The 24,969-nt window shown below is 43.6% G+C and overlaps 1 protein-coding gene across 7 annotated transcripts in view; it reads left to right on the plus strand.

The window, feature by feature from the left end:
• The window catches only part of LOC137429642 (catenin delta-2), a 580,920-nt gene that overhangs the window by 453,574 nt on the left and 102,377 nt on the right, over positions 1 to 24,969 (plus strand). For all 7 annotated transcript variants that reach the window (XM_068119734.2, XM_068119735.2, XM_068119736.2 and 4 more), the window contains one exon: positions 21,267 to 21,432. In XM_068119734.2, coding sequence (XP_067975835.2) covers positions 21,267 to 21,432 — 166 coding nt within the window. The remainder of the gene's footprint in view (positions 1 to 21,266; positions 21,433 to 24,969) is intronic.

A 24,969-nucleotide genomic window follows, 5' to 3' on the forward strand; every position in this document is an offset into this window, starting at 1 on the left:
GCTCCATCAGCAAACTTCAAAATCCTTTCACCTTCTCCATTTCTCACACCATATCCGTAACCCCCATGAACTCCCTCAAAACCATCCATACTCCTTCCCACATGTCCATTTATGTCTCCTCCAACCACAACAACTTCCTCATCTTTCACGTTTTCCATCAGCTTCTCTATTGCACACCAGAACTTGTCCTTCTCTTCATCGCTCCGACCAACTTGCGGAGCATATCCCGAGATGACGTTCACCAAGAGCTTTCCAATCATCATTTTAACCATCATCAACCTATCACTCACTCTAGTCACACCCACCACACTGTCTACAAACTCCTCAGAAAACAGGACACCAACACCATTCATGCCCTCCAGGCACCCTTGCCACACAAACTTGTATTTCTGTCCCTGCCTACCCTTCACCATTCTCACACCACTTCCCTTCCATCTCGTCTCTTGCACACAACATATGTCCACTCTTCTTCTGACCAATACTTCCACCACTTCTCCTGATCTCCCTGTCATTGTCCCTACATTCCATGTCCCAAACCTCAGAAACCGATCTCCTCTTCGGGCTGTGCCCTGCCCATATGTAATTGTAATTGTCATGGTTCTCTTTTTGAGGCAATGTTTTTTATGGCCGAATGCCCTTCCTGACGCCAACCCTCTTAGTCGTCTCTTACGACACACAGGGATACGGTGTACCTATTCTAAATCCAGGGTACACACTGGGAAACGTTTAAAACATGGAAATTATGGGGGGGGGGGGGGTGGAGGGGCATCACGGCTGCGGGTGCCCCGTCAGCACCACGCCACGTTTGCCCGGTCAGCACCACGCCGGCCCGGTCAGCACCACACCACGTTTGCCTGGTCAGCACCACACAATGTTTGCCCGGTCAGTGCCACGGCGGCCTGGTCAGCACCACACCACGTTTGCCCGGTCAGTACCACGGCGGCCCGGTCAGCACCACACCACATTTGCCCGGTCAGCACCATGGCGGCCCGGTCAGCACCACACCACGGCGGCCTGGTCAGCACCACACCACGTTTGCCCGGTCAGCACTATGGCAGCCCAGTCAGCACCACACCACGTTTGCCCGGTCAGCACCACGGTGGCCCGGTCAGCACCACACACTTGGAAAGGACTTCGATGCTGTGGAGAGATCGAAGCAAGCCTCCTTGCTCCTTGCTCTTGCATACAGAGCTCGTTTCAAATCCAGCCACAACATCTCAAATGTATTTAGATCCGGGCTTTGACTTGGCCATTCCAGAACCCTCCATTTCTTTCTTTTCAGCCATTCCTTGGTGGATTTCCTGGTATGTTTAGGGTCATTGTCATGCTGCAAGGTTCACCTTCAGTTGAGCTTCAACTTTCCGACAGATTGCCTCACATTATCCTCAAGCACCCTCTGGTACAATGAAGAATTCATAGTGGATTCCATGATGGTGAGCTGCCCAGGCCCTGATGCAGCAAAGCTGCCCCAAACCATAATATTTCCACCACCATGCTTTACAGTTGGTATCAGGTTATTGTGGTCAAATGCTGTCTTTGGTTCTCGCCAAACATGTCTTCTGGTACTGTGGCCAAATAGCTCTACGTTTGACTCATCTGGCCAGAGCACATTGTTCCAGAAGTGCTGATCGTTGCCTCGGTGTTCATTGGCAAACTTTAGACTTGCCCTGATGTTCTTTCTGGATAGCAAAGGATTCCTCCTGGCACACCTCCCATGTCGATCAAATTTGTGCAGCCTCTTTCTAATGGTAGACTCATGCAGTTTGACATCAACAGTGGCAAGAGCTACCTGTAGGTCCCGTGATGATATTCTGGGGTTCTTAGAGACTCCTTTCAGCATCTTGCGGTCTGCTCTCGGGCTGAACTTGCTGGGGCGGCCTGGCCTGAACAAGTTGGCAGTTGTTTGGAATCTTCTCCACTTGTAGATGATCTTCCGGACAGTCGAATGATTGATTTCAAATTGTTTGGAGATCTTTTTAAATCCCTTCCCAGACTCGTAAGCATCTATAACCTTCTTTCTGAAGGCCTCAGAGAGCTCTTTTGATCCAGGCATGGTGATGCCGCACACTTAAACAACAAAGAGCAAACCAAACTAAATGCCTGAGGTTTAAATAAGACAGGTTCCTCCAAGATCCTCTCAAACGATGTTCGAATGATTTGCACCTGAGCTGGTGCACCTGATTCGAATTTTAGGTATTTGAAGTAGTGATAAATGCAGGGGTGTACTTACTTTTTCCACATGCAAAATTTGCATTTATGTTTATTTAAATTATACAATGGACTACAAAATGTAAATGTTTCATGATATTTGTTATATTATATCACCTTTATCTCTCAATATTGTTGAAATGAAGATCAAATAGCTGTATGTTGAAATATGTTGAAAAAGTCAAAACTTTACATGGGGTGTACTTACTTTTTATCGTGACTATATATATCAAATGCTTCCAAATGCTGAATCGCTACCGAATGAGCTGCTGTACTTCTTTGCAAACATTTGCAATTCTGAAGAGGTGTGATGGCAGAACTCCAAAATTCTCAAACTCCTGTTGTTATGCAGAGGTCATCCTTAGCTGCAGCTGAAACACAACATCTCCTTATGTAGCAGTTTTGCACTTCGAGTGACAGGCATAAGTTTCATCATTTCAATCCATTTCTGGTCATATGCACAAATATGGGACCAGAGGATGGTGGTGTTGTCATGTAGAAAAAAGCTTCCAGATACAGGAATAGCATTTCAAAATGAACTTGTTCTGCCAAACAATTTCATACTTACTTTAAGTATTCGCATTACAGCATCTGTCCCTCTTTTGTGGTTTGAAGACCCCACAAGCATAGCAGCTCAACATTTGCATGAGAATAACACTTACTCCAGCAGCATGCAGACATTTAAAGATACACATTGGTAACCTGAGCACTTCATTAAATCTCTGCAACACCCAGATTCTTCTCTCTTCTGCAAGTGGTTATGAATCACACAACCATTTCCATTTTTTCAGTGAAGCATTCGTAATATTCCAGGACACTGCCTGTGGACATTCTTGTTCTTCACATAATGATGTCTGCTTAGCACAAAGTGACCTGCTGCAAAGGAGGACCTATTTTGTCTCTTTTTTACTGCATACCTGCATACCTGCCTGCCCCTTCTCTCCCATCACATTGTTTCAGTAGGAACAAGCCTGACTTGCCCACTTTTCCATTGCTCCCTTTTCACCCTCTATTTATAATGTGTGGCATATGCTGTATGTATCATATTGCTTATGTCAGTGGGTTCTATACATCAGGGCCTGATTTCAATGCTAATTTCAGTGCCTCTTCCAGAGGTTGTTTTCGCTAATGATGGCACTCCAGAAATACTCTGACTATCTTCTTGTGCACTTTTAAAAGGGAGCCATTTGCCTTTCTCAACTCTGCCATGGCTTTTGTGATGTCACTGAGGGCATGGTGATGAAATGAGTTGGTGCTGGTAGTTGAGTTAGCCTCGGGTACACTGTTTCTAAAAAAACACCTTGCAAATCACAGCAGCCTTGCCAAGCATACACATTTCAAAATTGTTGTAATCCCAGATTCAGATCACAACTCGATTTTGAAACCAAAAATACTCATTGCAAAGTCACTTGCACATTGCACTTGTATGAGCTCTAATTCTGGACGTGATTTTAAGGTGGCCTTGCCTTTATCGTTAAATATTCACACATCCAGACTGAAAATGTCAGCAGTGATCCTTGTGGCGAAGGCCCGTGATGTCCGATCAAAGGACATGTCAGCAATACACCTTGTGATCCTTCTGCTATCCCACGATTGTTGTTGAATTTATCTATACAGTGTAGAATGAAGAACTAGTCTTGCTCATGAAAGCCGGTGTCAATTTTGCTCCGACGAAGGGCTAAATGCCAGAAGCTCCTTCTCCTTGCTTCCCACGGCAGTGTCTTGTGTCAGCAATACAGTGTCTTCCTGTCGTGTCTTGCCATCTCCTTTCCAAGTACACCCCACTCAACTTAATATCGTTTCACCCATTTATACATGCAAATCTGATACAGCTTATAAATGACGAATAAGCCACATGATGTGCTGCATGACAAAATTTACATACATTGTATACTTTAAAGTGATCTAGCTTGCTTAGATTGTCAAATTTTGGTTGGCAAGGTCTTTGAATAATGTCCATTGAAACACAGCCGCCCCCTAGTGGATTAATATTTAGAGATATATTTTAATACAGCAGCCGTATCACCTGATTTTTAGCTCACCTGGAACGAAGTTCAGGGGAGCTTATGCGATGGCGCGTCCTCAGTCCGTCAGTCCGTAAACACTTGCAACCTCTCCTCCGAAACCGCTAAAGGGATTGTGACCAAATTTGGCACAAATGATATTTGTTATGTGGTGATTAAAGTTTATGTGTGTGATTAAAAATCAAGTAAAAAAGTGATTGAAGTTAAAAAAAATCGGGGTCTAAGGGTTTTACCGGGGTCAAAGTGTATCCAGGTTTGACCCCCCAAAATAGGAATTTGCTTTTTCCTCTGAAACTACACACATTATTTCGATGAAACTTGACCACAACCTTCATCACCCGTAATGCACCAACGTTTGTTCATGGTATTAAAAAAATCTGCTCCTTTAGGGGGATACAGGAGGGTTGCCCCCCAAAATATGTATTTTTTTGTTTGTTTGTTTAAAGTCGAATGATTATGTTAGTATGATTCTACCTGCTGCCCTGTCTTCTAGCAAGCATTGAAATTGCTTTAAAATACCTTTAGTCAGTGCAGTATACTGTTTATTCTACCAGGTGAGCGCCAGGGGTATTGCCCCTATGTTTGTAGTTGCAACTGTGCGTGCAAGATCTTTTCATCTTGGGAAAGGGAGTCGACCTTTATTGTACAATCAAATGGTCTGTTTGAGTCTAATCAGTGAGGATTCGGCTCTGCATTTAGATATAAGAGCTGCCAATATTAACTAGGATCTCTAAAGTTGTAATGAAGTGATTACTCAGCAATATAGCAAGGAACTTTTGCCTGTGTAACTGATACTTAAATATATCGTTGTTGAAATGTTATCCACAGCATCATACAACAATTATATCAATAATCTTCAAACCCTCTCCTCTCTTCCTCCGCACACCCCTCCCCTCTCCTGAGAAGCATTATGGTATTTTTAAACAACCAAATGTTCATGATGCAAACTTGAACATAACAAACTCAAATGTACCATTCTTATCAATTCTATTTAATCACTCAACCAGATTTGATGGCATGATGGTAGAGTGCCCACTCTGATCATCTGGGAGGCTTGGTTGTTTGAACCCTGGCTGATCGTCATACCAAAGATTGACTTACGATACATGCTGCTTCCTTTATTGATGCTCAGCATTTAAAAAGGAAAGAGCATGAGCAAACAACCATAAATAAGGCAACACGAGCACAGGCTTTTATTGGCCAAATTGCCTCTTCCTGTGTTGACGTTCCTTGCAAGGGAGCATATATTATTATTATAATAATAATTATTGTGATTATTATTACTTACAAAGTACCTGCCCTTTGGGTGATTTTGTTGCAAGCATCAAACACGTTCGTCTGACACATCCCTTCATTTGGGAGGTGTATCAGCAACCGACGGCTGCCTCCATCGCTTCCGAAAATACAAATAATGTGGGTTACGTACATGAAGCAAAAACACGCACACTGCTTATGTGCATATATAATACATTGTGGTTATATATAGCTCGAATTCGTCCAACTGCACTGGCGCATAGGCTGACACCTGAAACCCAAGGCCGAGAGATACTGTCGCCTTCACAAGGCCGATGACACGTCAGCTCCAACCTTTCAGTATGTGATGATCCTTTCAGTTGCTTAGGTTGTTCTAAAAGGAATGGAAAACATATCCTGAGTGCATGGCGATTGTGAATATATGTGACACTTCCGAAGATGTTTTTGGCCTATGCATGATCTTCGGCTTGGGCTTCCAAAATGGTGGGTGTATGATTTTGTTTTCAGGTTAAAATTTTGGGTGGTGTCAAGCCAGCTGTCTCACCAATGGGTAAAGAGCAGACATACATGTAGTGGACAAAAAATGGAAACATCTGGGTAAATGAGGGACACCAAATTACCGGTATATTGAAAGCATCGACTTCCACACAGGTGTGGCCATGTCTTAATTAAGCAAATAAACATCCCAGCATGCTTAGGGTAATGTATAAAAATGCTGCAGAGGCCTGATTGCCTATAATTAATTTATTGCGAGCATGGCTGGAAGAGAAAACCTCAGTGACTTTGAAAGAGCCGTGATTGTTGGAGCATGTTTGGCAAGAGCTTCTGTGACAAAAACAGCTCAAATTGCTGATGTTTCACGAGCAACGGTGTCTTAGGTGATGTCTACATGGAACTCCAAGGGAAAGACATCTTCAGCAAAGGGCAACAGTGTGCAGAAGTGCATTTTCCAGGATCATGATAATCCGTGCATTAATTTGAAGTGCAACGCAAAGCAGGCGTGCAACTGCAGATCAATTAACTGTAAATTTCAACTTGGAGCACGATCAGCCAGTTTCATCAGAAACGGTCTACCGACAACCCAACAGAGCGGCGACGTCCATAGTCGGGTTGCAGTGCGCAAACCGCTGATCACACCTGGCAATGCACGTTTGCTAGTGCAGTGGTGCAAAGAGTGCAGTTAATAGACTATCGAGCAGTGGAGAAATATGATATGGTCAGATGAATCATCATGTTCTCGACAAACGGATGAGTGCAGGTGTGGTGCCAACCTAAAGAAGTCGACAGCCCTGACTGCTTGATTCCAACAGTGAAGGGTTCTGGTCGTCCTGTAATGTTGTGGGGCACATTTTCCTGGCATGGTTTGGGTGCAGTCATTCCCTTAGAAGGCAAGGTCAATGCCAATCGTGACTTAATTGTTCTGATTGATCATCTTCACCCCACCTTGCAGCATTGCTTTCCTGCCGGGAGGGTTGTCTTCCAGGATGACAATGTCCTCAACCATAGAGCATGCATGGCCGCCCAGTGATTTGATGAACATGACACTGATGTTATCCACATGTCATGGCCTTCTCAGTTACCGGATCTGAACCCCATTTATGGCATATTCTGGAACGATGCCCGAGACAGTGTTTTCCACCTCCATTGAGCAGGTGAGGTTATTGGCCTTATCGTGCAAATATGGTGCCGCATACCTCCTGCTAAATTCCAGACGCTGCTGGACTCCATGCCATGGTACATACAGGCCGTACTGTCCACACATGGTGGCCCAATGCCCTATTAAGTGACTTTACATTGGTGTTTCCATTTTCTTTGTCCATTACCTGTACATACATACACATTACTATTTATTCAATCTTAGAAATCAGAAAATAGACGAAGTCATGGATTTTGGTTATCTTTAGTTAAGGTGAAGAGTTTCAGCATAATAAAGATCATGTACAATCAATTGAAAGGCAGCATGAATAATGCATTTAGATAAAGCTGAAAGGTCAACAGAAAGCAGCAAGGTTATTTGGATAAAGCAGAAGCACTGATGTTGCCACAACGGAGCACTGACTGATCTGGCAAAAAACATCCAGATAATATGGTATGAAATAACATCAGGTTTCCTTTTTGGAGTAGAATTTGTTGCCACAATACATTATCTGCATTTCTTTTGATCTTGTGTGTACGTACGGTGCTTTTAATGTTATGTTGGTAATGTTCTCCCTCAAAGCTGCTGGCTGTTTAGATACACATAAGAGTAACACACTGCTGTCTGTTTATGGAGTGGATGAATCACAGCAACCTGCAAGTAAGAATGTTGGGTGAGGCAAGGTGAATGGATAAGGCTGTGAGATTACATGAGATGATGGTACACCACCTGCTTTGATGTCCTGGAATGAAGAGTAGGATCGACCAACATCAGGAAGGCTGCTCCACAAATGGAAGAAGGGAGGCACAAAAGGGTTGAGGTGTGCGGTCAGCCTGGATTTTGTAAGTTTAAACTAGGAGGGGGTGATGGAAGAATGCATCCTGGAGTTCCAAGGGAGGGTAAGTGGGCTGAGACAGTGTGGGGAAATAGACTATAGGAAAGGCAATGAAACAACAGATGCCACCAAGGTGCATAGAAAATGCCCCTTTATATATGGTATGTGCCATGTGGCAAAGTATAGAAAAGAAGGGACATTCCATACGTTGTAGAAAATGCCAAACAATAGAAAGGAAAGGACAAAATCAAATTCCAAAAAAGTCTCCTGTGCATGCTGGTCTACCCTTGTTTTCTTAAGAGGAACCAAGGAATGCTCTAGAAAAGTTCATATAAAGGGGCGCCAATTTGATTCATACAGCTGCATGAAGAAGTATATGTATTTTATTTGCCAGATGTAGGGCGCCCCTTTATATAAACATTTCTAGAGCGAGCATTTTTTCCTTTGGGACATCTGAAATCAGTGGTTTATACCATTAGACCAGATGAGGAATTTTGCCACTAGTTGGTCGAATCTGCCGCTGCCACTTCAACCTCATTTAAGCTAGGTTTTCTAAACTGAATTGATCGTGTGTTCTGTTTTATCCTCATCCCTGTGTTGCTGTTGTGTCTGGTCCAAATTTCCATGTTAAATGGTATCTTTGTCAAATTAGTTTTTGTACTGTTCAATGCCTACTTTAGCTGCTCCTCAGATAGCAACTGTGAAAATTATGTGTCCCTTTTGTCTCTGTATTCCTTATTTTGCTTCTTCTCAAATATTTTACTTCGAATTCCACAATGGTATCATATTTCCCCTCTTCACTTGAGAAAAAACAAAAACAACCAATAAAAACGTCTATTTTTCCACTCCGCAACTATCTCTTTCAACTTGAATTTTCTTCTGCCTGTACTTCCTGTTCTCCATTCTTTTTTCCCTCTTTTTCTCAATAGTCTCCAAAATGAACCTTCATCTTAAAAATATTTTCAAGTGTTTCTGTGTTTGTGCATTTTTGCGTTTGTATGTTATTATTTCACGTCCGATCCATATAACCTATTGTTCTAGTTGTTACCCTCGCCAAAGCAGAGGGTATTGCATTTGATTCCGTTTGTCTCTGTCTGTTTGTTTGTTTGTCTGTGTGTTTGTCCGCATCGAATAAATATGATTTTCTCTGCAACCGGTGGTCCAATTGACAGGACATTTTCACCATAGGTGCACCTCCTCCTGTATAATTTTTGAATGAGAATTATGATGTCATATGTCACGTGGTACAGGCTCCATCTTGGAAAAAATGAAAAAAATTGCACCTCTATCTCTGAAAGCGCTGCATAGAAAAAATTGAGACATGGCTTATTATAAAGAACTCTGCATGGGGAATAACATGTTAATGATGATGTCACAGGTGCCTCCATTAATTATGACATCATCATTCGACAAGTACAAAATTCATCCGATCAAGATGAAATTTCTTGAGCGTCATCTTGGGATAAATTGGTGGAGAAAAAAAAATGATGTCATCGGTCACGTGGTTCAGCTACCATAACACAAAAGTTTGTTTTAACACAAAAGCCCTAAACACCACTAAAAACACGTCCTGGTGAGGGTCTGCAATCTCTGATTGCTCTTTGTTGTATTTCTATTGTATTTATATTGTTATTGTATATATATATATGTAAAAGTTCAAAACACACTTGGTCACAAGTGTGCCGCACTGACGGGGTCCTCAGTCGAGGTCCTCAGCATCATCCCGTTTCGGCCCTTCAACCTCGATACGGTCAGCTAAGGTGGGCCAGCAGGGGCACGTACATATCCACATGCAGCAACTGCATCTGGATGCGTACATACCCCCACCCCCAGCCAGTGCGAACAACAACAACAACAACAACAACAACAACAACACCTCCACATCCAGAATCCACAGCAACAAACAAACATGGTGGAACACTCAAACACCCACCTTTATACCCTTCACCACTCACCAACAAAACACACCAGATCATTCACACACACACATACACACCCATACATACAGAACACCAACCAAACAACCACCTACACTTACATCATACACCACTCAACACACAAAAACACACACTCATGCTAAAATTCATTCATGCAAAAACACACACCCTCACCCACTCACTCACTGACATACATAAAATAAGAAATAATAATAGTAACAAAAAAATAAAAATAACCACACACAACCAACCTACACGGTTCGACGTGCCTCCATAAACTTCCTCCATATCCAAAATGAGCCTTTCAAGGCAACCTGGGCCACCTTGTTACACATCCTCCTTCTTTCTGTCCCACACACTCCCAGCCTAGCAAGAAATGCAGAAAAGGAATTGCCAATATACCCTCTACACCCCACCTCAAATGGCTGACACGAAACTCGCCAACCCTTCTCCCGGCACTCTGCCTCCAGCTCACTGTACTTTCCTCTCTTCCTCACGTGCACCTCCTCCATGTTCTGTTCCCAAGGTACCGACAATTCCCCTAAGATGACCTGTCTTGTTGCACTTGACCAAATGACAATGTCAGGCCACAACCTTGTCACACAGATCTCCTCTGGGAATACCAATTGTGGCTTTAGGTCTGCCACCACCTGCCAATCACAAGCATCTGACAGCCCTCTTGCTTTCCACCTCCTCCTCCTCTTTCCACCTCTTTCCACTTGGCCCCTTTTGACAAACCACACCTCTCCCCCATCAGTCTCCTTCTCCACTCTTCTCTCTCTCGATCTCAGCACCTCTTGTTGCACCATCTGCACCACCACCGCCAGCACCTGATCATGTCGCCACCTGTATCTTCCTGCTGCCAATGCTACTGAGCATGCACTCAGTGCATGCTGCACCGTTCCCACACCTCCACACAAATAACATCTCTCCTCCTGCAACAACCCCCACAATCTCAAGTTTACTGGTGACGGAAGCACATCATACGTTGCCCGCAACAGGAAATTCAACAATATTGGCTCCATCCTCCAAATCTCTTGCCACTTCAATATCCTCACCCGCACACCTTCCCACTTAGTCCAAGAACCTTGCTGTGCCTGACCGACTGCTTTCACATATCTCCCCTCCTATATATATATATATATATATATATATATACTGTATATATATATATATATATATATATATATATATATATATATATATATATATATATATATATATATATATATATATATATATATATACATATATATACACACTTACATATATAAATATATATTGTATTTTTAGGGGACCAGTAAAAATTTGAGAATTTGTGCTTATATAAAATGTTGGAAGCATTTCGTGTTAAAAGTGGTTAAACAAGTTTTTTAGGATAATTCGAGGGTGCTGAATTCAAAAATGCTGTTTAACCGGTTCAATTTTGGAGTCTGAACCTTCAAATTGTAAAAAACAAAATGCCCGCCATTTTCAGCATATTTTTTGCCATAACTTGAATTTTAAGCAACATAAATGGCTCAAAATAGTGGCAATACCCATGTTTGTGATACTGAGGATTCCAAATTTACTGTTACCTAAGTTGTAACTAGTTTGGTTTCGCCGCCATGTTGAATTCCAAGATGGCCGCCATATTGATCATCAAGATGGCCACAATGTTGGATTTAAATACAAAGAAACAAATTGAAATATAGTACGCCTGGAGTCTTTTGCAAAGTGTGCTTTGGACTATTTTGAAAAGCGAGTAAAATGAGACAATGAAGGAATTGTGGTCTTGTGGTTGAGTTACATACACCTTCGCCTTCATGTGACCCCAGAGGAAAAGGTCACATGGGGTCAGGTCCGGTAACCGTGGAGGCCATTCGATCGCGTGATTCATAGCCCCCCTTTCATGGAAGAGCTCTCCGCCAGTATGTTATCTGGGTTATTGACATGTATATTGATTATACATGTATTGTATACCTGTGATTGTAAACACTATTAACGCCCTCTTGCGGGCATTACTGATATGTGACTCGGTCACGGGAATAAACTACATGTTAACACCGCATTAACGAAGCGAAGCACCACTGAGGCACCTTTGCGTAGGTGCCCAGTCTTGCTAAAATCCTTTGACGCCCATACTTCACCCCCTTACTTTGATGCCACCCATGGATGTCAAATTGTGAAGTTTGAGGTGAGAAGTGGTTCAGAAATGAACATGATAAGTGAGTCGATGGCTGAGGTGTTGGTTTTGGATATCGTGGTAGACGACCAAGATGTCTCAACCCCAGAACAAGTGACATTAACTGGAAGTACTTGCTTAGTAATTGATGGTCAAGCACTGGTGATGGCTCTTGGAAAGCCCAGCGGAATAACCACATTTGGTGAATATGCAGATGCGTTTGTGAATTCAGTGTTTGCCATGGGGAAAAAATTTGAGAGAGTTGACGTAACTTTTGACTGATACCAGCAGGATTCCATCAAGACTGGAACCAGAATGAAACGTACCCAGGCCTCTCGACCAATACGTCGGGTAATAGAAAACCAAAACGTTCCTCTACCAGATAAATGGACCAACTTTCTCTCACTTGGAGAGAATAAGGCAAATCTAGCAGAGTTTCTTTCTCAGCAGCTCATGACAAATGCGGTGTCTATTGCACCCACAACACTTGTAGTGGCTGGAGGATTTGCACAGATCACAGACGTGAAATCTTCAGATCCAGAGATGGACACATCATCCCTACAGGCCAACCATGAGGAGGCGGACACACGACTTGTTCTTCATTGCGTCGACACAAATGCTGAAACAGTGGTGGTTTTAGTGCGTGACACTGACGTGCTGGTCTTGTTAGCTGCTCATTTTGATAAGATGCCATGCACTCAGCTGTGGATGAAGGCAGGAACTCTTAAGAAGCCAAAATACATTCCCATCCACAAACTCCACCAGAAACTGCCACCTTGCCAAGTGGAAGCGTTGCTGCCATTCCATGCAATTACTGGTTGTGACAGTGTGTCACAGCTTGCTGGCCACGGCAAAAAGACAGCCTGGAAGGTGTTTCAAACACACAGCCAATTGTTGACAGATCTAGGCACAGAAGATATCACTGAAGAAGTAATCAACGATGCAGAAAAGTTCATATGCCGTCTTTACAAGGTACCCGATGATGTGGACAGATGCGACAAGGCACGTGTAATACTCTTCTCTAAGGGTTGTCCACAGGAGACTCTGCCACCAACATCAGATGCAGTGAGACTACACATAAGGCGCGCACATTACCAGGCTTTTATTTGGAAGCACGCAACCATCGCTACTCCAGTACTCCCCCAAGTAACAGACATGGGATGGACATACATCGATGGGAACTTGGTGCCGAAGTTGATGACGCTATCTCCAATTCCTAAGGCGTGTCGCGAGATAGTAACATGCGGATGTACCAAAGGATGTATAAATGGCCGTTGCAGCTGCAGAAAAGCTGGGCTAACATGCACAGGAGGATGTGCATGTGCATACAACAGACAACTATAATGCAGAAACAGAACAGACTAAGATAGACAGGTAAACATTTGAGAATGCCAATATTGAGCTATACGGTATTTATAAAGTATAATTACTAAAAGGCAGCCATTTTGGAACTTTACCCCTTTTTTAAATGCACTTTAGAAATGATTTAATATCTTTTTTTTTGTTCTAAAGAAATTAAAAGCGCATTTGACCAGTGAAAGTGATGTACATAAAAAAATACACCCCAGAAATTACCAAAAATATGGCGGCCATCTTGGAATTCAACATGGCGGCGAAACCAAACTAGTTACAACTTAGGTAACAGTAAATTTGGAATCCTCAGTATCACAAACATGAGTATTGCCACTATTTTGAGCCTTCTATGTTGCTTAAAATTCAAGTTATGGCAAAAAATATGCTGAAAATGGCGGGCATTTTGTTTTTTACAATTTGAAGGTTAAGACCAAAATTGAACCGGTTAAACAGCATTTTTGAATTCAGCACCCTCGAATTATCCTAAAAAACTTGTTTAATCACTTTTAACACAAAATGCCTACACTTTTCGAAAATTCTCAAATTTTTACTTGTCTATATAGGGGACCCTATTGAAATTGCTAAGATTATTTTGTATTGTACACGTGTGGTACTCATGCCAGATAAATAAGGAAAGTGAAGCATTTTAATATGTTTTTAAAAGCTTTTAAAGGAAGTAGAAGGTAGAAGGCAGAATGATATCGTCTTTTGGAGTGAAACCGTTTTTTGCATTGTTCTTATTAACCCAACTGGACTATGTCCAGCTGTGTTTTTGTCGACACCCAGTGTCCGTCGTCTGTCTGTCTGTCTGTCTTCTGTAAACAATTCGACGTCTACACTCTAAAAGTCACAAATATTGATTAAATTTGATGAAACTTGTTATGCAGCATCTTTAAGACATAAACTAGTTTGGGATTGCATTTGGGTGTGGCACGCCCAAAAATGGGCGCGGCATGGCGGCCACATTGAAAAATCAATTTTTGTCATATATTTTTAGCACATATAAACTATATAGTTTGTGGTTCTATTATGCATATTCTAACCATATTGATATAGACCAGTTGAGTTCAGGTTCCCTGGAACCTCTAGTTTTTATTTTTGAAGCGAGGGGAATAGGATAACGTTGAAGAGGCAGAAAGGACATAATTTTGGGCAAAAGTTAATGGAACGACAAGCAACCTCAAAACCCAAACAATTTAGCTCCTGGCTGTCCGAGGAGTAGGTCTCGGTTACACGAAAAATGAATTTGACGTTGGCGTCAACAAGGTATGAGTTATCAGGTAAAATTTCGATGAAAATACAAACAGCATACAGGGATGAAAATATAACAGAAAATAACGACGGATCTGGTTCGGAAAACTTATCTTTGGTCGAGGTGGAAGGAACAGCTGAAGATTCGACCGACACGTGGAGCAACCCCAAACCAGAAGTCAAGGTTGTACACTTACCTTTGAGTTGTCTAGTCTGGTTGATTCTCCACCCGACTGGAAACTGGATTGGTGCTTCACAGGCATGATGTCACATTACAAAGTGTTTTGTCCCTTGGATGGTTGTTAATCTGTGTATCCTGTGTGCTGGTATAAGTTGGTAAGGTCCTGCAGTGTGATTGGTTAAAGAATAGGTGAGTTAATGCCGGCATCCTGAACAAATCACTAATTCCTGCCCAAATCGGCTCCAGTTAAATGCCAGGCCCAACCAGCCGGGTCACGAAAGACTCGACAAACTTCCGACTTGGCTGACTGACCCCAGAAGAAGGTGGGAATAATTGTGGCATTCAAAGAAGTTGTCAGACATTATCTCAACATGAACTTTAATAATATCATGACTTAAGCATGAACCAGTGTATTATATTACTTTCAAAACGTGAAATTATTCCCAAAGCTTGTCCCACCCCCTGCAGATAGTGTGAATCACAAAGCTAATTCCTCGCAAGGTGTTTGGCTAGTGTACCAGCTGTTACATATTTATGTGAATGTATGTGAATTACTATTCAGGTCTTTGCTTATCAATGTGTAGTCGATTAAAGGTTGTTGTGATTAAAGGGTCAGGAGCCCTTCTGGGAAAAAGGAGACCGGAAACGGAAGAAGAAAAGACACGAGGTCCGGGAGAAGCGACTATTCTTCTTCTTCCTCGCCGAGCTCGGACGCGAGCGGTATCGATTGAGCAACGTAAGAGAATCGGCGTTTAAAAGCCCGTCTGGCGAGAGGAGTGACCGGGACGTGTAACTACCCTTTGACACGTCAAGTCACTGTGGGTTCGTGCACAGAACCAAGCAGCTGGCACAGTTCGCCTCCCCGTCTACAAGGCCGCGTACGGGTCGCACCTTGGGCCGCGCGCGCTGGGCAAGCCGTGTGTTGCTTTGCCTGCTTTGCTGTACCCGCTTTGCTTGGCCAGGAGGTGCGCGCTGCAGCCGTTGTTCCCGGTACGGGACGTGCCCGGTGAAAGCACGTCAGGAAGGGTCCGTTCAACCGCCCACGTGCGAAGATCGAACTACAGGCGTACAGAGACATTGAGAGAGACATTGACCATGGAGGGAGTCGGGAGTGGGGCTCACGTGAGGAATGTATAAGATGGCCATCTTAGAGTTATTATAGATGAGTTTACATCTTTGTACTATTGATTGCTGATGGTGAATGGTTGTTGATTGCTCGGGGAATATATCATTGATTATCCCGGATCCTTGGTGTGGGGTTTCTTATTGATGGGAATTCATATTGATTGCGTTACGAAAGCGCAGAAATAATAGATCTTTCTGGCGGAGTTCCTCTCACGGTCCGGGGGTCACCGAGACCAGGTAGTCACCGGGAGGACCACGTAACACAGCATACAACGGTCTTCTGTTCTTGAATGATTCTGTGGCATATTTAACTTCTGGAACCTTCACTTGTAGGAAAGAGCCATCATTTAATCCAATCCCCAGAGGAGCTTGGACAATTCGGTGGAGAAAATGTTACCATTTGAGATATCTCACTGATTAAACACAAATGCCATTTACAGAAAAGGTGCCGAGAAAAAGTTTTGAAAAAAAATAAATAAAGTTTTGTTTTTGTACATTTGCGTTCAAAATTTAAAAGAGCTCGTAACTTCGAAAATACAAGTCCCAGCTACATTTTGATGCAAACAGTTGTGATAATGAATGATCTCTTTGAGGTATTTTGACCTTCCTATGATATTTTGTCTTGCCAATCATCTTTTGACTTTCCAATCATCTTTTGACTTTCGAATGCCACTGAAGGTGGGTGGAGGTTATGTTTTCACCCTGTTTATTACTTGCCGGAATAGATTCCGGCAAGTATGTTGATCTGTTCGTTTGTCTGTTTGTCTGTTTGCAGCACTTCTTTTTTTTTTTCTTTTTTTTTTTGTATACAAGATCGAGGCTCGTGAAAGAGCGAACATTAATCACACAGAAAGACAAACCGACACATAAAACATATAACATCGGGAGCGGTAGACAAGATGGGGAGAGAGGGGGAAGGACACAAACACAACATTTGAGAGCAGGGACCGAGAGACATGGAGACATCGAGAGATCTGAGAGAGGGCGAGGGCTTTGGGGGGGGGGGGGCATGGGAAGGGGGCGGTGGGAGAGGTATAAAAGATATGGACACTGCCAGGACTTCCAGGAAAGAAGTTGGAATTTCAAACAAGGTGGATCTGGGGTGAATTAGCGGGGGTAGAAAAGATCAAGGTTTTGGATGGGGGAAGATAAGAGATGGTGGTGAACAGTTGTTTTAAAGACCTGGAGGGAGGAGTGGGATTGAAGGGAGTGAGGGAGTTTGTTCCAGAGGCGGGAGAAAAGAGGAATGAAAGAGTGAAGGTGAGCAGAGAGCCGAGATTTCGGCAGTTTAACCATCAGAGGGTTGCTGGCAGATCTTGTGCGACCTGTAGGAATATTTGGGGGACAGAGCACAGAGAGAGCTGGGGGTGCAAGGCCGGAGAGGAGTCGGTAGAAGACAGAAAGACCACCTACCTGCCTGTGGTGAGTGAGTGAAAGGCCCTCAGAGATAGCTTCATCGCGGGAGATTCCAATAATTCTGAAAGCTTTGGTTTCAACAGCGTGAAGCCGAGCTAGGTGTGAGGCAGGAGCACCGGCCCATAGGGGAGAACAGTATTCCATTGAGCTGCGGATGAAAGCCTTGTATGTGGTGAGGAGCTCAGGTGTGCCGAGGAAGGACTTCGCACGACGGAGGATGCCCAGTCGGCGACTGGCTTTGGAGGCCAGCTTGGAAATGTGGTTTTCCCAAGAAAGATCATGGCAGATAGTGAGACCCAAAATCTTGAGCGACAGAACTTCTTGGAGAGGATTGTTGAGAAAGTAGATGGGAGGGTTGTCCAGTCGATCTTTTCGGAGAGACATAGTAAGAGTGTGAGATTTGTCAGGATTGAAAGACATGTTCCACTTGTTTGACCAGTCTGTGATTTTGTCCAGGTCTTCAGAGAGTGAGGAGGCAGCAGACTGCCGATCTGAGGGAAGAGGAATGGAGCGGCAGAGAGTGGAGTCATCAGCAAAGAGATAGAGAGGATTTTCGAGAGAGTCAGAGAGATCATTGATGAAGACCAGAAACTTGATTGCAGCACTGCAGCACTACGTCTACACCGTTGCACGTAGAATCGCCAAATTTGCACATGTATTTGTCTTGCCCTCTAATACACTGTGCCAAAATGATGACGTCATCGGTCACGTGGTTCGGCTGCCATCTTGGAAAAACCGAAAAACTTTGCACCTCTATATCTCCGAAAGTGCTGAACAGAAAAAACTGTGACATGGCTCATTGTGAAGAACTCTCCATGGGGAATTAAATATGTTAATGATGACGTCATCGGTCACGTGGTTCGGCCGCCATATTTGTCCTAAATGGCCGATAAAAAAGTACATTCCGGCAAGTCCTTGGTCTCTGACCGATTTTTCATCTGTCTGTTTGTTTGTCTGTCTGTCTGTTTGTGCGCAGTACTACATCTACATCGTTGCACATAGCATCGCCATACTTCACACACATATTTGCCTTGCCCTGGAATAGACTGTGCCCAATTTCTAACTCTCTTGGCCCAAGGTCAAGCTCAAAGTCACCCAAAACGTTTGAATTGAACGTCAAATTGAAGCTCCGCCGTTATGGCGGGTACCATTGCTCGTAATATATAATGGCGATACAACAATTTTTACCGCTTTGCTTTGAAGAACGGGAATGAAGGGGGAGGAGCGTGTTAATATGTCTGGTTGAAGGCTTTGGGTGGTGAGGGGGCTTGAAGCCAGATTTTAATCTTACAGCCGCCATGTTGGTGCTCGCTGTCATTGCGATGCGAAGCGAAACACGCCTCAGAGCTGTCACATTCACAATCGCTATGTCGTGTGTACTCCCAATACGTGTTTCCTTCATTGTAAAAACTACAAAGTCAACAGTTAAAAGGATTTTGAGCCGATAGGTGTTACGGCATTGGCAAGATCGATGGAGACAGCGATCTGTTCGCTTATACACCGCCCAAATAGCTATGTGGAATTCTCTCATGTAGGGATTCAACCCACGTCGTTTGAACTTTGGCAGAGGTCATTATTTACTTTTAATGATGTTTATATACGAATCGAAAAGAAGATAATTGGTTTTGGGTCGTCCTTTCCGCATATCTCGTGCGATTGTGCATTGGAGAGACGACCGTGATGGCGGGGAGTGGTTGGCAAATCCCAAAAAAAAGAGTACATTCCGTCAAGTCCTCGGTCTCTGACCGATTTTTCATTTGTTTGTCTGTCTGTGAACAGGATATCTCAAAAAGTTGTGGATGGATTCGGACGAAATTTGGTGGTCAGGTTGGGTGAGTGAAAAGGACGAAATGATTAGCTTTTGGGGAAGATCTGGATCTGGATTCCTCATCCAAGATTTTTCTAAGTAATTCTTCACCATTGAAAAATATGGTCAAAAACGATACATAGCACGATATCTCAAAAAGCTATGGACGGATTCGGACGAAATTCGGTGGGCAGGTTGGGTGTGTGACATGGAAGAATTGGTTCCATTTTTGGTGAAGATTCGAATTTAGATCTGATCATTTTTAAGTGATTCGTCACCATTGGGTGATAGGGCTAAAACCGATAAATAGCACGATATCTCAAAAAGTTGTGTACAGTTTCAGACGAAACTTGGTGTGAATGTTCGGTGTGTTACAAGGATGAATCCATTCGATTTTTGTGACTATGCGGAACCAGATCGGGATGCCTTAATTCTTTAAATCTTCAAGTGATTCTTCACCTTTGAGAGATGGGGCCAAAAACTATAAAGAGCATGATATTTCAAAAAGTTGTGAACGAGTTATGACAAAACTTGGTGGGTGAGTTTGTTCGGTGACAAGGACAAGGCAATTCGATTTCATTTCAGATCCAGATCCGGCCTATCAGTGGGATACAAAACTTTTCAGCCTCGCAGAGGCATACACTCTACCAAATGCTGGTTTGCACCCACTTTTATACTACTGTATGTACATTTCCGATGAGCTAGACTTAAACAAATCTGTTATATGCAGAGGAGTAAACCATTTCTGACTGGGACACAACAATGTGTGCCTCGCATCGCTGCACAGCCAAGGCCAGCACAGTGACCACCCGCAGGCACCCAGTGGATAATTGAGCTGAAATGCCATGAGAATAGAGAAGCAGCTGCACATTAAAGGATGAATTGCTGTGCGAAGCAGGCATTTCTGCCCCGAAACTATGCCCATGTGTGACAGCTGGATGTTCATTATGCACAAAAGCATTGTCTGGCTGTTCAATCGAGAGAAGGCTGGTGGGAGCCATTTGATGTGATGAAATGAGGATAATTGCAAAAACCTATTGAGCAGAAATTGGCACTGCTCTTCGGCAGAAAATGTGCTTTATAAATATGTGATGCTGTCTTGAGGAATGTTTCAATGATGTGTTGGCTCAGAAATTGCTTCGATTTTCTTAGAATGAGACAACTACTACTACTACTACTACTACTACTACTACTACTACTACCGCTAGTATTCTACTATTGCTATGAAATACTACTAGTATTTTAATGGTCCCAATTAATCCCACCTTATCGGGTCAGCCCCCCCCCCCCTTCCCACGCCTCCTCCCCCCAAGCCCTCTCCCTCCCACACTTCTCCCTGCTCTCAAATGTTGTGGTTGTGTGCTTCCCCTTCTCTCCCCATCTTGTCTTCCGCTCCCTCTTTTTGTATATTTTGTTTGTCTGGTTGATTTGTTTGTGAAATAAATGTTAGCTCTTTCACGAGCCTCGATTCAGTATACAAAAGCCGCACAAGTCCTATCACTCTATCCCGACCTCCTCTCTTTGCACCCCCACTTCTTGCATTTCCCTCGCTACCTCTACTTTCCACTTCAGTCTTGGTTTGCCCCCTTAAAAACTGCCAGCTGCATTCTTATCAAACTTCTCTCACTGCACATTCTCCTTCTCCCTCCCAAGCCCTTTCCCCAACCAATGTCGACCAGCCTGCTCCTGCATCATTTCCTGATATTTCCACAGTTCTTCTTCTTTTCCATCAGATACGTTCCTACCAACACTCTCAATATCTGCATCTCTGTCCTGTGAAGCATTATCTCCTCTTCCTTTCTCATGGCCCAAGCCTCTGTTCCATACAAGATAACTGGTCTTTGATTCTGTTATGCAGCGAAATTTGATTGGTGAGAAAAAGATCTAGTGATATTTAATTAATCAGAACATCAGAGCACATTGAGTTTGGATTTGTGAGAACAGAGTCATGATATTTTAGCAATTTAGTATTCAGCAACGAGAACCAATCCAAAAAAGCAATCCAAGCTCACGACATCTTGTGAGCTGAAAAGTGCGCTGTTTTGTTAACCGTGTACCATTTTTGTTCCTGACAGGTGTGCTCTGGAACCTGTCATCATGTGATGCGCTCAAGATGCCCATTCTGCAAGACGCATTGATTGTCCTCGTGAACTCAGTGCTGCTGCCACATCACGAGAGCCGCAGTTACTTTTTAGAAGACAAGCACCCTGGTGTGCTCACTAACACAACTGGCTGTCTCAGGTTTGTTTCGACATATTTGGCTCACCTTTTTATATCATTTTATAGCCCCCTCAAACACATCCTTCAGCAAAATACAACTGTTGGATACATTTCTTACTTGGTCTCATACATGAGATGTTATCCCCGTGCTTTTTGGAATATTGTAATCGGCTCTGTCTGTCTGTAATATAACCACCTTTAGAGGCCATTTTTCCCCGCAAGCGGGGGTTGGCCTTTTTCGGGAACCGTGGTTGTTGTTGTTTTTTGGTCCCCTTTTTTAAGCAATGTTTTACGGCTGGATGCCCTTCCTGACGCCAACCCTTTTTGCCGCCTTTAGCGACAAACAGGGAATTACCAGTGAACTGGTACTCAATACAGACAGAAGCTCTGTCTGTCTGTCCGTCACACTATCTCCTCCTAAACGGTTTGGCATAAATTCACCAAACTTGATAGCTTTGATCAGCACATGGCACAAAGGTGCAATACAAGTATAATTTTAGCTCCGCACCCTGGCGGAGTAGGTGGGAAGCATGTGGATTTGTGATGGTGCGCCATCGACTTTGCTCTAGTTTTATAGTCTGTTTCCTGAGTGTGAAGCAAGGAGGCAGCATTGAGCATGTACCAAACATTGTTTTCGACAAGATTTGACATCCTCTCAGAGGTCAGCAGTTCAATTCCGATCCTGGCCAAGTCATATAAAAGACTTCAAAAATTGTAACTGTTGCTTGCTTACTTGATGCTCAACATTAAAGGAGAAAGAGCATGGACACATCTAAGGCCTTTTTTTTTTGTATACTTAGTCTCGGTTCATATGAGAGCTAAAACATACAACATAATATAATAAGGGGAGAGGGAGACAAGAGGGGGAGAAAGAGGGAAGTACAACAACAGTAGAGAACAGGGACATCAGGAGATCTGTTGAAGGGAGAGGGCTGGGGTGGGGTACACAAGATAAACAGGAGGGACACGATAGGGGCTTTTAGGAAAGAAAACATGGAATTTGAAGGAAGTGGGTTTGGGGTGGATTAACGGCGGTAGAAAAGATCAAGGTTTTGGATGGGGGAAGATATGACATGGTAGTGAACAGCTGGTTTGAAGACCTCCGGGGGAGGAGTGGCAGTTTGTTCCAAAGGAGGAAAATAGAGGAATGAAAGAGTGAAGGTGAGCAGGGAGTCTTGATTTTTGCAATATCACCATAAAAGGGTTGCTGGCATACCTTGTGCATCCTGCAGGAATACTTGGTGGACAGAGCACAGACAGAGCAGGGGGTGCTATGCTGGAGAGGAGTCGGTAGAAGATAAAAAGACCATAACCTGCCTGTGGTGAGAGAGTGTAAGACCCTCAGAATCAGCTTCATCACTGGAGATACCATTGATCCTAAAATCATTGGTTTCTACAGTGCAAAGCCGAGCTAGGTGTGAGGCAGGAGCACCAGCCCAGAGGGGAGAGCAGTACTCCATCAAGCCGGAGATGAAACCTTTGTATGTGGTGAGTAGCTCAGAAGTGCCCAGAAAGGACATCGCATGATGGAGGATTCACAGACGGTGACTGGCTTTGGAAGCCAGCTTGGAAATGTGGTTTTCCCAGGAAATATCATGGCAGATAGTGAGACCCAAAAGCTTGAGTGACAGAACTTCTTCGAGAGAATTGTTGAGAAAGTAGATAACGGATTTTCCAGACGGTCGTTTCGGAGAGACATAGTGAGAGTGTGAGATTTGTCAGGATTGAAAGACATTTTCCACTTGTTTGACAAGTTTATGATTTTTTCCAGGTCAGCAGAGAGTGAAGAGGCTGCTGCCTGACGATCTGACGGTTGAGCTATTTGGAGCAGCAGAGAGTGGAGTCATCAGCAAAAAGAAAGAGAGGATTTTCTAGAGAGTCAGAGAGATTATTGATGAAGATTAGATAAAGCACAGGGCGCAGAACATTGCCTTGAGTAACCCCAGCCTGGACAGGAAGAGGAAATGAGAGAATTCCATTTAGAGCCACACGTTGTCTACGACAGGAGAGGAAGTCTGCAAAGATATAAGGGAAGAGTTTAGTAAGCAAAGCGTGGTGCCAAACCATATCAAATTTACGAGATATGTCAAGGGAGACGGCTCTGATTTCCTGTCTGGCGTTGAGGACCTCCATCCATTGTTGAGACAGCAGAAGCAGCATGTCTAGAGTAGAATGACCTGGTCTGAATCCAAATTGATGATCAGAGATCAAGCCATTGGAGAAGAGGAAGGATTTCATATCAGAAGCGATGATGGATTCCATGACCTTGCTGATAATTGGGAGCAGGCTGATTGGTCTGTAGTTGCAACGATCTGCTTTTGTACTTTTTTGTGTAAAGCGGTAATGTTTACTGATTTCCAAGCAGATGGAAGATGACCTTGAGCAAAAGAGAAGGTGAAGAAAACAGAGAGAGGGTGAGATAGAGCGGAAGGGCAGGATTTTTGGACTCCTTGGCTGATGCCGTCTAGTCCCGTTGCGGAATCTCAGTCAAGGTTTGACAGAAACATCTCTACCTTGTCGCGAGAGAAGCACACAGAGTCCAGGAGCAGCTGGGTACGACTGGGTAAGGTGGATACAGAGAGCGATGGGTTTGGGACACAATATTTTGAGGCAAACACAAAGTTGTGGCATTCAGCTTTTTCACATGCAGTGTCAGCTGTGTAGCCGTTTGAGGTAAGGGAGGGGAGAGAAGGGGAACAAACACCAGAGACAGATTTGACCAGACGCCAACAGGATTTGGAGGAGGGAGACAGGTTTGAGAGTTCAGTCTTGAGAGTGGAGAGATAGTGTTTCCTGGCTCTCCTGAGGGTAGACACACACTTGTTCTGAGCTTTGTGAAAGGAACTGAGATTGCCTTCAGTTGGATTTGCTTTCCAGGAGGCGAAGACAAGTTGTTTCAGGGCAACTGCCTCATCACAAGGCTCATTGTACCATGGACGGGAGGAAGGGTATGAGGTGGCTTCGTGGTAATTGGTTAAAGGTGGGCGCGATTCGGAAAATTTTAAGTCCGCTTACCGCTTATCCGCTCCGCCAGCCCGTGTAGTCCGATTCGCTTATCCGCTTCAGCGGCCGAAAATCTTAGTCCGCTTACCGCTTATCCGCTTATCCGCTTCGATTCGATTTTTTAAAAGCGCTTCGACGTTTTTAAAGCGATTTTTGACGTTTCTAAAGGGAATGTAATGCTTTTTAAGCCTAAATAGCCATTTCTAACTACTACAAAGACAAACAAAGCTTTTAAGATCAAAAATATACATTTTTATATAAATAAAATTTATTCAAAATTTATTGAAATAAAGTTTTCCACTCGACTCTACTCTACTCTACAGTTAATTTAAATATAATTTTAATATATGCAAGTTACATTAAAGAAAAATCAATTTGCCCGTCCTTTCTTTGACAAGAGAGTCTACTAGTCAACAGACTAGCAGTCTGTTGACTAGTCCTCGTCTTCCTCCTCCACCTCGTGGGCTTTCTTGAGGATTTGGAGGTTGCCCTTCATGAAGACGAGGGCCTCGAAGTTCGGTGCAGCCAGGGCCGACCTCTTAGGCCTGAGGATGT

The sequence above is a fragment of the Myxine glutinosa genome, chromosome 6 (assembly GCF_964187855.1).
Source record: "Myxine glutinosa chromosome 6, kmMyxGlut1.1, whole genome shotgun sequence".
Taxonomy (NCBI): domain Eukaryota; kingdom Metazoa; phylum Chordata; class Myxini; order Myxiniformes; family Myxinidae; genus Myxine; species Myxine glutinosa.